The following is a 15,217-nucleotide window of genomic DNA, read 5'->3' as shown; positions in this document are numbered from 1 at the left end:
AAATATCCTGCACTCTTGAGTCTATTTCTTACCTATGAAATTAAAAGTTTCCCTTATTTCATTAGGACATTACATACGGGATAAGATTGTATAAAACCCTTCTAGAGATTTTTAAAAAATGGAGTTATCCTACCAACAATTTCTACCAATTTAAACATTTTTGAGAATCTCACATGTGCCAGGTCCTCCTGCTAGAGGTTGAAAATACAGAGATGCCAAGGTCATAGCACCTGCCCTTGAAAAGTTCTCAGGAGAGATGGAGAGACTGACATAGACATTGTAACTGTGTGTGACAGTTCTTATAACTTGAAGAGGCTTTGTCTGACAAGCGCTGCAACAAATGGTTCAGTGAGGTGGCATGAAAACACAAGGAGGGAAGGAGATTCAGGTTTCCAAGAACAGGGAGGATTTCTTCAAGCTCTTGAAGGTTCGGTAGGAGTTTACCAGACAGAAAGCAGGTCAAAGGGGGCTCAAAACCCCAGAAAGACCCCTTCTCCCTTTTCCACTGGTTACCCTGAAACAAAACTCTTCCACACTAACCAGGCAGCGGAGTGGAGACACTGAGGTGAGAATTTCATGGACCAGTTCTTTCACAGAACTCTGAGAAAACACAGAGTATGGCAAGAGCTCAGGCTCTGGACCCAAACCGACTACACCTCAGAGCGTGGCTCAGGCAGTCACTAACTGTGTGACCCTGGGAAACTCACTAAACATTCCTGGGTTGTGGTTTCTTCAGCTAGAATATGGAAATAATTACAGTAGCCATTCATAAGATGCTGCAAGACTTAAGTGAGTTAATGTTGAGTGTCTAGGATAATAGCTGGCACACTGATAGCACTGGATAAATACTCATTATTATTACTATGAACTCTGTCAGAACACCTGCCTCACCGAGGTCCTACGTTTCCAGAGGCCCCTGCGATAAGACATATGTTAGACCCACCTGACAATTCCCTTCACCTAGTAGCTCGTGGCTACTAAGGACATATGGGGACTGACAGAATGCTTCCTAGTACGCGTGGTTTACAATCCAAGTAACCTAAATAGCATCTTTCATAATCAGGATCGCATCGCCACTGCATTTTGTGTGTTGCTGTGAGACAGAAAGTACAAGGGCACATCTTAGTACAGAGACTGCAATAACAGTTGAATAAACACGCAATCCGATACCTCACATCTGGCACGTCACCCTCCCCCATACCTTTTTCACAATCAAATATGTTTAAGGCTGTGGCTACTTTATAGGTACAAATGTCTTTATCAGGACATTAGTGTGCTCCAAACCTCTCTCAATAAAAGTAGCAATAAACAACAATCTCTTCTAAGCTGTCACAGCAGCTACTGGGATTGTAATAGAAACATTCATCTGGGAGACAGTTGCCAAAGCTCATCTCAACACAATAGCGAGCGAGTCACAGCACAGAGGCAGGCCCAGGAAGAGGGCAGGCAAGACCAAGTGACTGGGACCTCTGAGAAGCTCTGTTTATTCACCTATGTTAAATGTTACCCCAGAAGCTGCAAAACTTGTGGGTAATCAATTTGATTTCCTCCAGCACATTATCTTTGCGGGTAGCCTAAAAGTTCCTCTGACTTGTATTTAAAAAAAAAAAAAAAAACAGTGGTCTATAGAAATTTTTAAGCTAATGATCGATTTCATAGTCTATGAAAATAGGCTGCAAAGCTATAAAAAAATTTTTTTAATAAATGAATGTCCTGGGCAGCAGGCTTCACTGTTGCAGACTATATCCTGAAAGGTCAAGAGGGAGAGGACATGGGAAGAAGTCTGAAAGAATTAAGGTCCATATGGGCTTCAAAGAACAAATCTGACTTTTATTATTTACTGGAATTAAAGCATTTGAAGAATGGGAAGGTGCGTGGGTGAAATAATCTACAGGGCACGGATAACAGAAATGTCAACTAAATGCAACGTGCGTGAGAAAACATGATTGATGATTAGAGTCAAAGGAGAATTTGTAGCACACTGTAAAGTCCCCAAGAGTGTTTTCCTGCTCCGAACCCACCTACATCTGCCCAAAGGCGACACAAAGAGGAGACTGCTTATCAGGAATCTATTACAAAGAATAACATGGTCGTCAGAAAAACTGGAATTTTTAAAAGAGAGCCCCCAACCCTCAGGAATAAACCAGGTCCACTCCTCAGGTGCAAGCAAAACAATAAATACTGGCAAGGCTTCTCCTCAACTGTGTGCCAAAAGCTGATGGACCTTTAAAAATGGGGGAGAATGTTTTCCCCTCTCTGTGCCACACCGGTTTACCACAAGGCAGGCGTGAGGTTAGAACAATGTGACTGTGAGTCTGGACAGCTGACTGACAGACCCAAGTGGCTGCGGCACCTGTTGAACTCCCAGACCGATGTCCTCAAACCTATAATAAGAGCTCCCTGTTTTGCTTCTCCACCCCAGCACAGCCACTGGGACCACCTGTCTTCCAAGCTCAGCGCCTCAGCCACCCCCACAGGGAAGGGAGAGCTGCTCTGTCACCCCAGCTCCATGGTTCAGCCCCCGCAACACACGCCTCAGCTGACCCGGGCACTGCGGCTGCCTTCTCATTCTCGCTGTTTTCCACATTTTTCTTTAATGAGTATTCTTTACCCAAAGGGAAAAAATAAACCTGATATAATTATCTCTTTTCCTGATTCCAAAAGTAACATATGTTCACCATAAAAAAAAAAAACTCATTAATATAGAAACCTATGATAGAAGTGAGTCTCCTATAATCCTATCTCCCTGCAGCAGCCACTTAGTAGGTTGTAAATGTCTCCAGGATTTTTTTCTATGATGCTACCCACACCCCATTTATATATTTAAATTTACTGAGTTCAACGTTCTCCAAGATGGCACCTTGACTTAAAAAGACCAATGGAACAGTACTATCAGTAGGATAATAATGACAGTTGTAGCCATTTCAGATCGGGGTAGGGGCGTCTCAGTGGTAGAGTGCTTGCCCAGCATGTGTGAGGCTCTGGGCTCTGTCCCCAGTACCTTAAAAAAAATAAATAAATAAAAGGCCACTTTAAACCCCTTATTATCAATGGAATGGGACACAAATAAATAACAACAGTAATAAACTAAAGAGACCCTCTCATGTGAAATGGAGCAAGGAGACAAGGTTCTACAAGTGGGCACTAGAGAGGGAAGAAGAGAGAGGCAGTGTCAGAATTCAGGGCTATGCTGCTAAGAGCACAGGAGTGCCGCCCCCCTCCTTCTCTCTGATGCTTCAGAGAGCTACTGTTATGGGGCTGGACATGCCTCTGCCTAGCAACAGGCTCTCATCCCTGCCATCATTTGTGACTCTGATCTGTGAGCTCTGGACCCCTGAGCTACCCCCTTCTTTGGCAGGAACCCTGAGAAAAGAGGGTGCAGTTCAATTCCTCCCTTAACTAAATACCTTCTAAGTCAGGAAGCTTAATCCTGCTAGGTGGCTCCAACATATTCTTCCTACCTTTCCAACAGGCCCTTGAGCACTCAGGCTGGCCACCTTGAAGAATTATTTTTAGAATTCAGTTCAAAGCACTTTTCTCATATATAATTGCATTTTCTCTCAACAGTGCTGAGAGGTAGAGAGAAATCCATTGATTTGCTCACCTCATTCCACTGATGATGGCAACAAGGCACAAAGAGCTTCTACAACTGGCCCAACAATAGACCACAAATAAGTCTAACCTGGGACCAGCCAAGGAGTTTGGGAAAGGAGGCTAGAGAAGATGAACATTTTCTTCTGACCCCAGAGTTCCTCTAATCCCACCACTTGGCCACCTGCGTTTTACTAGATCCATTCTATGCATTTCTATCATATTCTTTTCATTATATCCATAGGGTCCTGTCCTTCTCAAAAACACTTCCGTCAATATCTGGGTTACTTATTTGTAAATTTACTAATGTGAACTTGAAATCAAAATGATTGACCAACCCAGTGCTGATGAGCCTCACAGTGCTTCATTTCCTCATCTCCAGTGGCCATCGCCCACATTCACATTAGTTGACCACATTTGCAGCCACACCTCAAAACTCATCACTTGAAATTTCTCCATCTCTAATCTCAAAGGCTGCCTCCCCGATACATGACCACAGCCTCCTGTCCCAGAGCCTCTCCTACACTCAGCAGGAACTCGACACGCCCATGACCTTCTTCCTTTCCCCATGCAGACCAACGCAGACCCATGCACCCACTCTCCAGTCCCAAGCGCTGACATCAAACTATGGATCAACCCAGTAAGAGTCTAGTAGAGTTAAGAAGTCATCCAGTCACACCAATAGGCTCCCTCAAAAGGAACACTCTCCATCTTATTTAAAAAAAAAAAAAATCAATTCAGGGGCTGCGGTTATGGCTCAGTAGTAGACCTCTCGCTTAGCACGTGAGGCACTGGGTTTGATCCTCAGCACCACATAAAAATAAATAAACAAAATAAAGGTATTGTGCCCAACTACAACTAATATATATATATATATAATATATTTACACACACACAATTCAGAATGGGTCATAGACTTCAATGTAAAACAAAGCTGTACAACTTTTAAAACAAAACACAGGGGACAATCCTTAGGACCTAAAACTAGACAGTGAAATCTTAAAAGACTTCATACCAAAAGCACAACCCATAAAACTAAAGCCAATAAAATGAACCTCATGGAAAACTAAAACTTTACCCTGGTAAAAGTTGTGCTCTGATGAAGTGCTTTTGTCCTTACCCATGTGAAGAGGATGAAAAGATAAACTTTAGACAAGGAGAAAATGTTGATAAACCATGTCCATATCTCACAAGGCACTTGTGTCTAGAATAAAGAATTCCCAAATCTCAATAGTAAAAGTATACATATTGTACTGATACAAAACACATAGCCAGACATATCACTGAAGAGGACACACAGATGGCAAATAAGCACATGAGAAGATATGCAACATCATTAGTCACTAAAGAAATGCAAATTAAAGCCACATGAGATATGGCTACACACCTCTCACAGTGGCTAAAATAAAGGAGAGTGACAATACCAAATGCTGGTGAGGAAGCAGAGAAACTAGACTGCAGGTGAGCATGTAAAATGGTACTCTGGAAAAAAGCTGGGTGGTTTAAAAACAATAACAACTAAACATACAAATACTATGTGACCTGGAAATGCATAATCCTGGCAAATTATCCCATGGAAATAAAAACTTAGGTTCATACCAAAACCTGCATATGAACATTCATAGCAGATCTAGGATGATCAAAACCTGGAGTCAGCCCAGATACCCTGACTCGGATGAATGGTTAAAGAAATTATAGGACAAACAAGACCACAGATTACTATTCAACAATCAAAAGAGACAAGCTACTGATATATGCAGCAACTTGGATGAATCTCCTGAGAATTATGCTGAATGGAAAAAAAGCCAATATCAAAAAGTTACCTACAGTATGTTTGCATTTACAGAACATATTTGAAATGTTCAAATTTAGGTAGGGATAAGGTCGGAGAGAGTGGGATAGAGATGGGTATGGGGCAACCTCCCAGGTCCTTGTGGTGCTGAACAGTTCTGTGCTCTGACGGTACCGGTAGACCCATGAACCTGCAGGGGGACAACATTGCATAGAATTTAATATGTGCACAAGTAAAACTGGGGAAATGTGAATTAAAAAAAAAAAAAATCAGTGGGTTGTACGGATGTCAATGTTCTGGCTGTGGTACCACACTGTAGTTTTGCAAAAGTCAACCACTGGGGGAAATGAGCAGTGTATAAAGGATCTCTGTGGATAATGATCACTGTGTGTATTATTTCTTACAATTGCATTGTGAATCTACAATTATCTCAATAAAAACTTCAATTTGAAAGGGAAAAAAGTAATGGTCTCCACCTTCCCTCGGGCCTTCACGGCTCCACAGTTCCTTTTGCTCACCCTGTCTATCCAGATCCCATTCCCCAGAATGTCACACTGAGCCTACTCTACTTTTCAAAAGCCCACAGCCCACTTCAGCCGACGTGGCCTAATCTTCATCTGAAGACAGCAATCACCAGGTCTTCCCTCAATCCTCCTCCCATCTTCTTCCACTATTCGTTGGAGCAAAAGAAATCCAACTTCCTTTAAAGTCAATTCTGGGTTTTGCTCCATCAAACACATCTTCAACCTACAAACTTTCCCCGCAACTAATCAAATGGCCATGTCACCTCCTGTCTTTTCTTAGCTTGCTATGCCCTTAAAGATACCATGTCTTAGGGGCTGAGCACATAGCTCAGAGCAGAGTGCTTGCCTAGTGTGTGCAAGCTTCTGGACTCAAGTCCTAGCTCCAAAAAAGGAAAAGATACCATGTCTCCTTCCATGCACAACCAAATCCCTCCAAAGACTGGACCGTGGTAATGTTCCTTCTCAGTAGAGAGGGCAGACAAACTGAACCACAAAGCAAATGCAGTTAAACTCCTGCTCCCCAATTTTTTAAGAACCATTTGAAAAGTTACATCCCATTCCCTGCTCATTTGTTTAGTTTTTATTGTTGTCTTGTATTTTTTTTTTTTTGTTTGTGTGTTTTTGTTTTTTTAAACCAACGCTGAAAATGTGGTCTTATCTGTGTGGACCCAGACTGCAGCCTGGCCCTCTGACTCTCAATCCTGGTTCATCACCCTAATTATACAGGGAGCTTTTGGAAATACAGGTTCCCAGCACCTCCTTTCAGAGATTCTGTGTTACCATTTGTCTTGGCCTTTTTTTTGCCTCTCAAGTATTTCTGTTGATGACAGTCGGGCACAGGAACCATTGACCTGTCTCCAAGAAGAAGGCAATCTCTTCACTGTTCCCACAGCTACAGACATTCCATTTAAAATCCACAACAGTTTTGCCCTTGATAAAATGTGAGGCTATCACCACCCATGTCCACAGCTTTCAGAATCACTTCAATGATGAGCCCCAAACCACTCCTGCATCTGCAACCTGCCTCAGCTCCAGGCACGAATTTTCAACTCCCAGGCCATGCCCATCTGAATGGGTGCCCAGAACCTCAAGCACATGACAAAATTCAGGTCCTCATTCCGGTCGTCTCTATAAACCTGCTTCTCCTGTCTCTACTCCTCTTCTCATTTAATAGTCCGCCAACCTATCTCACAAAAGTGGCACCCTGACATCAAACTCCTCATTTTCTTTCACAAATCACATCCAGTTGGCCAATTCTGTTGGTTCCATCTCTGCAACTTCTTCCTCCCACTGACACCGCCACCACCTCAACACAGGCTCATGATCGCCCACTGGACTATTGCTACAGCCACCCAGCTTTTCTTCAGGCCTTCAGATACGGCTTTGCAAAATATAGGGTGCCACATCTTCTCTCTTAAAATAATGCAATGGCTTCTCTCTACCCTCAGAATTAGCACCAGACACCCTCCTGTGGTGTGCATGCCCGCCATGACACGGGGCCAGCCCATGCTTCCAGGCTCCTGTTCTGCTCCCCCTCGGACATGCCCTCATCCTAAGCACATCAGAGCTACACCTTTTCACGTCTCTGTGCCTTTACCATGCCGTTTCCTTCAGCCAAATGCCCTTTCCTTCTCTTTCTCCCCAACATGGCAATTCTGAACCAAGGCTCCAGAAATCCTCTAAAGTTATATGCAATAATCCCATAACTACAAATGTGCATTCTTCTGGTGAGATTTACAACTTTCTGCATAGTCTCAAAAGGATCTATAATTTAATGGAAGTTTAAAAACCACTTTCCCAAAGTTCAAAGTCAGACAAGTGTCTGATTTCTGTTCGATTCTCTCCCTCCTTCATTCATTCTCATATATATACATATGAATTCCCCAACTATAAACAATCACATTTTTTGCTGCTCTATCACTAAACGGTGCATATCAAGTACAAAATATACTACTCCTTTTCTATCAGTATTGTAGCTAGTTGCATTGACTGGATGGGTTGCAAATGTCAGCTCCACAATGTATTTGCTGTCTTTGAGCAAGTAACTTGACCTTGCTGGGCCTCAGCTTCTTGGCTGTAAAATGGGGATAATTATAGCACTTTTATCACTGTTATGAGGAAAAAAAAAACAAGATAAAATAGCCTAAAGCAGTCTAAAACATAGTCCATTTTAATTATTTTCTAACTGTTGTCCCTACTCAAAGCACAATGCAGGCTCTCAGTGAAGGAATTTATAAATCCATCTCTTCCTGAATCCCAGGGCACATCCACTGCCACTCAAAGCCTTTGAAAAGTATAACTTGGTAATAATGTAGCATTCTTTTCCTGTTTCCTCCCTCATGGCCAAGTCTTGAGCCATCCTTAATTGGTTATTTTTTACCCAGGTTGCGCAAGGGCTTACACCTTGTACATAAACCTTTGCATGCCCCCCACACATTAAGCTTCCCAATCAAAATGCCGATGACACTGGCCTTGCTATTTTCTCAGGAACCAAACTATTTCAAAATTCCCCGTTCCTCATCTGTTCTGAGGATTCCAGAATTAACTCTTGCACTCCTACTGTTCTTACTTGGAACACAAATCCCTCCCACCTCTTCAACTAATTTTTGTCAACACGAAATTGCAAAAAAATGGGGGCTTTTCATTTAAGAAGACACCAAAATAAACACTTTCCTCTTTTTCTTACCCCACTTTCTAGCCAATGCCTCTGACAACAGAGGCCCTCAGAGCTCAGAGGCTTCACCACCCACCTTTCTCCATTTAACCAGTAATTCCTTTCTTGTGTGCATATATTCAAACACTCTGCACCCCAGGCCCTGAAACAGAGCCTACAGGAGATAGACAGGGCCCTGCTTCAGAGAGCTTCCCAGCCTGTTTGAGGGGCACAGCCCTGGGTGCTTCACATTTCTAACCAATCCACTTGAAACAACAGGTCAGAAAGAAGAGAGGTAACCAAAGCAAAGACGGCACACTAAGTCAGATGGAGAACTAGGAAGAACAGCTCAGGCCCCTAGGGGCATTTTCCAAGGCCTGGAGACCCTATAGGCTCCGTCGGGTTTGATGCCCACTTCCACATCAGGGCCTTCAGGGCTCCACAGACACAGAGACAGACCGTGAGAGTACACTCTTGCAAAAGGACAGTCCTGTGTTGCCTGGATCAGGTGGAGCTTGGGGACCACAACTGCAGCTTCCTTGGCCATGCTGATCAGCCAGCATACACTCGTGTTTGCTAGTGAGTGCTCTCATTAATGCCCCTGATTAGTTCTACCCCAGTTCTCTAGGACTGACCAGAAGGCCTAATGTCCCAGGAAGAAAGGGTTCCTCTCTGGATCTGTACCGAGCAAGGTCCCTTAAGGGACTTGCTCACAAAAGGAGAAAGATACAGACAAGCAATTGACCCACCGGGACTCCTTGTACAATCCTAGGGCACTAGAACCTTCCAGATGTCTTTCTGGACACCATCAGGGCCAGCCTTGTGATCTGCAACCCTCTCTGCCATGTTATTTGAGATGCTTTTCTTCTGCCAGCATCGAGCCAGGTGTCCTGGACTTTGGTAGCCAAGAACAGGCTTCAAAAGGCTAAGTGGACGGTGACCATCTTTAAAGAGCCTTCAGACTTCCCAGAAATTTTTGGCACATAGCCCTGACCTCAGGTCAGTTTACTGCAAATGAACTTGTGAGAGCTCCATGAGGGCAGGGTCTGTGTTTGTCTGGTTCACTGGTGTCTGACAACCCAGAGCACAGGGCTGAAGTACAGCTGGTATTCAATACTGACTTGTTGAATTAATGGACCCAGAGTTGAAACCTTCTAGCTATACCGTCCATACTAGCCAACTGCAAGGCAGTTACCCCCGTCTGCCTCATCAGTAAGTAGGGACCAAAATACCCACCTCAGGGCATGGTTATGAGCATCAGTTGGAAATTACATGTAAAGGACTTAGCACACAGAGAGGCAGAGAGCACTTCTTTGTTTTCAGTTTGTAAACACTTAAGCTTTCACTGTACGCCAGATGCTGTTTAAACATCATAGGGAGATTCCAGATCACAATTAGTTCATTTAGTTCTTGCGACAATCCCCGTGAAGTAGGATCTAGTTAACCCTCCTTTGTAGCTGAGGAAATTGGGACAGTGAGAGGTAAGGCAACTTGCACAAAGCCTAATACCTAGACATGCAGGGCCAAGATTCACAGAAATTACAAAGTCCAAACTGTCAAGCACTGCACGTGCCCGCCTCTACGGCCATCAGTAAAAGCTGGTTTCTGTCTTTCCCCTTGCTTGATTCTGGGGACTATCTGGCCACATTACAAGACTGGTATATTCAATTACAAAAGAAATAGGTCTAGGTATTCCCATGGTTCACTGCTTTGTTGTGTCTTGTTTTAAACTATGGTCTACTCCCCCAAATTCCAATTTCACAGAAGTCTGTTGACTTCCCTCCCATCTTGTCCTCCTGCTATCTCCTCTCCCACTCTCTACAGGGGAGGGGGAAAAAACACAACTATGTAAAATAAGAAATGCCAAAGGAAAACAGACGCAGAGAAAGAGAGCAAGCCCACGGGAACGAGCGTGCGTGCCCTTAGGAACAAAGTCAAAGAAGGTCGCACCCCCTCCTAATAATCTAAGAATAACTGCCTACACACTGGGGAGCCCAAGGCAGAAGCAATCTATCCACATAGAGACCAATGACAAAAGTCCCAGCTCCCCTGCAGACCAAGGAAACAAGAGAGAATCAAGCCATCCCCTCCAATGGATGAAACCTCATCATAAACAGCACTTTCCATTCTTTCTCTCCGAGATTGCATTTGCTCTACTGCCAACCAGGAAGGAAATTTCATTACCAAAATAAATCACTTGACCTTGCTTCTCCAATGGTTCAGGATTAGTGACATCACAGAGCACTCTACAAAGCTCAGAAATAGTGGAACAACCAACCCCCTCAAGAAAAAATACTCGGTATTTCATCACTAAAGGACATTAAATTATTTTGATTTCACTGCACGGAATCCCAAATACTTTCAATGTTTTCATTTTTAAAACCCTTAGAGAAAAAGTATGCTCTTAAGAGTAAGGTCATAAAGAGTATGGCCTTAAGAAAGGCTGCTTCCTGATCTGGTTTGTGTCCTGATTCATGTATGTACAATGGGGAACAGGACAGAAGCCGAAGAACGGCGCTTCTGACCCTGCATGACTCCATCGCCAGGTGGCCAGGCCTCGCTTGCTGTGGAGAATCAACTCTGTCCCATTCTCAGAATCCCAGGCAGGGCTCCTCTGAAGGTGCCCCATCTCCATCTGCCATAGCCCAGCTTCCAAAGTTTCCCTTTCCAGTTCTTCCAGGTGGACCAAAGAAAGGGAGTTGAGTGGAGGTATTTTCTCCCCAAGGAGGTGGGGGTGGCTACAGGGCCAGTGCAACAAATCCATCTCTTGTACCCCAATCCAGAAACAAAACGCCACAGGCTGCATACTCTGCCTGATGAAAAACCCACGACCAAATGAGTTATATTCCCAATGCAGCTCCCTCAAAAGGACTGCTTCATTTTAAGTCACGCTGGTCACCAATTACGGCCAAAGTCTGTAAATACATCATTGGCTTAAGGAAAAAGAATCCATAGGTCAAGCATATGTGCACCAAGGAAGCACTGAGTCCGAGTCCCCTGGGTGCTAAAGACACATTCCTACAAGCAGCACTACATTTGCAATAACTGATCACCTTGCTGACTTACACGTCCTGAAATCCCAGCATTCCCAAATGGGAAAGTCCATCAAAGACTCCATGGATATCATCTACTCTACCGTCTTTGCAGGAGATGGGGGGATGAGACCAAGACCAAAGGTTAATCTGTTCAAATTCATTGCTGATAGAACAACACAAGTCCAAAGTTTCTCATTGCTTTCCTAGCTTACTATCTGTGAGACCAAATTACTAACAAGAGCCCTGACACAATTATTTTCACATGAAAATACTTTTATGATTGAGTTATCAGCCAACTGGTTGAATATCAGAGCTGCTATCTAAAAAGTAAAATCTCAACAGAGAACAAAACAAAACTGGAGTTGACAAAAATTGACTTTGGCTTTGAATTATGTCCTTGGCCCTGAAGCCCCTTCTAGATGGGGCAGTGCTCTCTTGGTACTCCTGGTGAGAAATTAAGTGAAGTAGCTATTCCAACAAGGACTTCCAATCTTATGCCATTATTTTAGATTAAAACAATTTCTGGGGAAACAAGCTGTACAGGTAGCTCCCAAAGCCACCCTGTATATAATAAAGCCATCTTCAAAGAAGGCTGGAAGACTAAAGTATTTTTTTTCTGCCCAAGAGGCCTGGGGGAGACATCTTCAGGTAGGAGGACAAGCCCTCAGGAGCAAACAGGCTGCAGAAGCAAAGCAGAAGAGAAATACCACAGAGCATCTAGGCCCTGACCTTCTGCCCATGGCAACTGAGTTAGCTGTTCCTTCCCGACTCCGTGTCACTAGACATGAAGAAGCTGCTCTAAGAAAGATATCAGGAGAGCCTTTAAAACAAACGCCGAAGGTTTGGACTCGCCCTCTCCCAGTGCATGGCAGGCTAAGGGGCTCCAATGCTGCAGAAAGCAAAACTGTCCTTGTTTCCATTACATCATCCAAGTTGGAGGGGAGAGTGGGGTGGGACACAGCTGGTGGCAGCTGTACCACCATCTGCCTTCTCCTAGCAGTGTGTGCTAGCTAGAGCAGCCACCTCCTACAGCTCCTGACAGAGGAGTAAAGGTACAACACCCTGTCCCGGAAAGAGTTCAAATTATTTAGAAATAAATCACTCCCATGATAAGTTAACAACCTCTGATAGGTTGCTGAGCTTGTTCTCTGTGAGTTTTAGGTTATTTGTTTGCATCTCTTTAGACTCGGCTACAGAGCAAACTCTGTCAACTCTGTGCCCAATTAGACAAGCAGAATGTATAAGCAACTACCTTCCATCTGCTTTCCAAAGGTAAGCAGCCAAAAAGTACTGATCTGCAGCTGGAAGCATTGATAGAAGGAGGGGCAGTGCCCGAACCCAACTGAGCAACCCTCATAGATGGGTACTTACTGCTGTTTTTAGAATCCTAAGCTAACTGGTTAACAGAGTCTCACCTTCCTCACACTCCTAGAGTTTCCTTCAGAACACACTGCAAGGCATCCCCCAGGAGAAGGGAAGGCTGGCGAGAATGGTCTGGGGGTTAATGCCTCATCTGGCATCCAACTACAAACTGGCAGCAGAGATGCAAACAAGTGGTTCAAGGATCTGATCAGGCCCATGCAGGTGTTTGTGTCTGGCCTGTAGAGCATTGTTTTAAAAAAAAAAAAAATTAAAATTAAAAAAAAAAAATACTGTTGGCTTTTGTAAGAAGAGATTTCACATGAACATCTTGACTATCGGCTCTTCCTGTGGGAAACGGGTGCAGGTTTCAAGAGATTTGGTGGCAGCAGACCCCCATGCCTCTGTGACACCAGTTGCCAGGAGATAAGTGCCAGCGCTACGATTACATTGAGCCAGTGAGCTGAAGAGGCCTACATAGACCACTGCAACTACCTATGTCCCCCACCCAGACCTCAGGAGCTTCCACTGCAACACCTGTGTCCCCACCCGGACCTCAGGAGTTTCCACCGAAACACCACTGAGCATGCAGAAAGATAAAGCCCAGGGATCCCTTCTCCTGCGGTCCGCTACTGACACTCCTCTTCAGGTGAGAGTTACCTGGATAACAAACTGTAATTCTACAAAGATCATTCAGCCCAGTACAATGGATGATCACACTCAAAGGCCAGTTAAATCTCTCCTCGACCACAACAGCAGGTAGTAATTCGGAGGAACGTTCCAGGCCACTTACCATACATTTTGCCTTCGTCTGATAAGATGATTTTCCTCCTCCCACATGGTGGATAGATAGCCAGGGCCTCCTGAAAGCTCTGCTCAATGTCGGGGCTCCAGACCCCTTCGGCATCGTTGTCGATCGGCTTATCTGCAGAGTCACTCATCCTTTCCATGTTTTCGGCAGGGCTCTCACTGCCGCTCCAGCTACTGGGCTCAATTTTGGCGGCTGGATTTTCCAAGCCGAAGCCTGGAGCCTTTTCAAGAAAATAAACCTAAAAGAGAGATCACAAAATAGTATTAAGAACGCAGTATCCACAAACAGAGCACTCTTGCTGGTTCTACTGCAAGTTCTTCAGGCTCCAGCTTTGCTTGGAAAATAACTCCTAGGACAGAATATGGAATTTTGAGACGCCAGTGGCTTTCACTACACAGAAGGGCAATGCCAGGCAGAAGAGCTGGATGGCTTCAGAGATGAGAGGAAATTTTCACCAAGTGCCCACTGTCTACTACGGATGCTTTGCTCAAGGATAATCAAATCTCCATAGCACAAGAAGTTGTTTATAAGAAAATAAAGCAAAATAAAAGCTCCAGTGTAGCAATTGGCATCATAACTGAAATGGTACAGCATCCCAACATGAGATCATCACATGCAAGATGGTGGCAGGAATGAGGAAGGCAGGAGGAAGATTATTTTATTATCATATTATTCATCCTACCAAGTCAGCTGTGCCAGCTGACCTGGACCTCTGGCATTGATCTTCAGGGCTCTCAGTCTGTACAGTCAGGTCACTTTAACACTCAGCTCCGAAATGATAACCTCATGGCAGGGACCACATCCTCCCCACCTGTCTTTCTACAACACCCACCACAAGTGCCTGGCACACTTGAGGAAGTGTTCCACACCTTCATGGGGCACTTGGTCTCTTGATTCCTGATCACATGGGGGGCCCTCTTTCATTTATTTTTCTATAGTACTGAAGATTAGAGAACTAAAAGAAATCTTTGCAAAAATTAATTCTCCTTGAATTATGCATAAAACTTATGGTCATAAAGGGATAAGCTTTCTAAACAAATGTCACACTGGCTTAACACCAATGTGAAAAGGATCTAATCCAGTACTCCCTGCTGTCCTACACACTAACATATCAATATTCCTTTGTTGAAAAGACATCAGATCATTAATTCAAAGTCCTTCGTAAAAGGGGGAGAATAATTGCTCCTGGGGATTAACGTAAAGGGGGAGGCACAGGGCCTGAATAGGGAGGGCTTCTGTGACCACTGCCTGTGTCCTCCCGCCCACCCTCTCAAATATGTGCAATATTTCAACAGAAGTGCCCAGGAGGAAAGCAGCGCTGGTCAACCAATCCACATCCCAAGGTCATCACCAGGACCATCACCTGAGAGCAAGTGGCTTGTCAAACTGCATCCAGTGCCCCGGTCCCTTGCCACCAGTAAATCTCAACAGATCCCTGGTACAGAAACCCTG

The 15,217-nt window shown here is 44.3% G+C and overlaps 1 protein-coding gene across 12 annotated transcripts in view; it reads right to left on the bottom strand.

The window, feature by feature from the left end:
- TEAD1 (TEA domain transcription factor 1) overlaps nucleotides 1–15,217 on the bottom strand; it is a 258,092-nt gene that overhangs the window by 158,790 nt on the left and 84,085 nt on the right. For all 12 annotated transcript variants that reach the window (XM_081278676.1, XM_081278666.1, XM_081278675.1 and 9 more), the window contains one exon: nucleotides 13,748–14,003. In XM_081278676.1, the coding sequence (XP_081134802.1) occupies nucleotides 13,748–13,904 (157 nt within the window). In that variant the 5' untranslated portion in view covers nucleotides 13,905–14,003. The remainder of the gene's footprint in view (nucleotides 1–13,747; nucleotides 14,004–15,217) is intronic.

This window comes from Spermophilus citellus (assembly GCF_964194105.1).
Source record: "Spermophilus citellus genome assembly, chromosome: 2".
NCBI lineage: Eukaryota > Metazoa > Chordata > Mammalia > Rodentia > Sciuridae > Spermophilus > Spermophilus citellus.
This window is presented reverse-complemented; position numbering and strand designations above follow the sequence as displayed.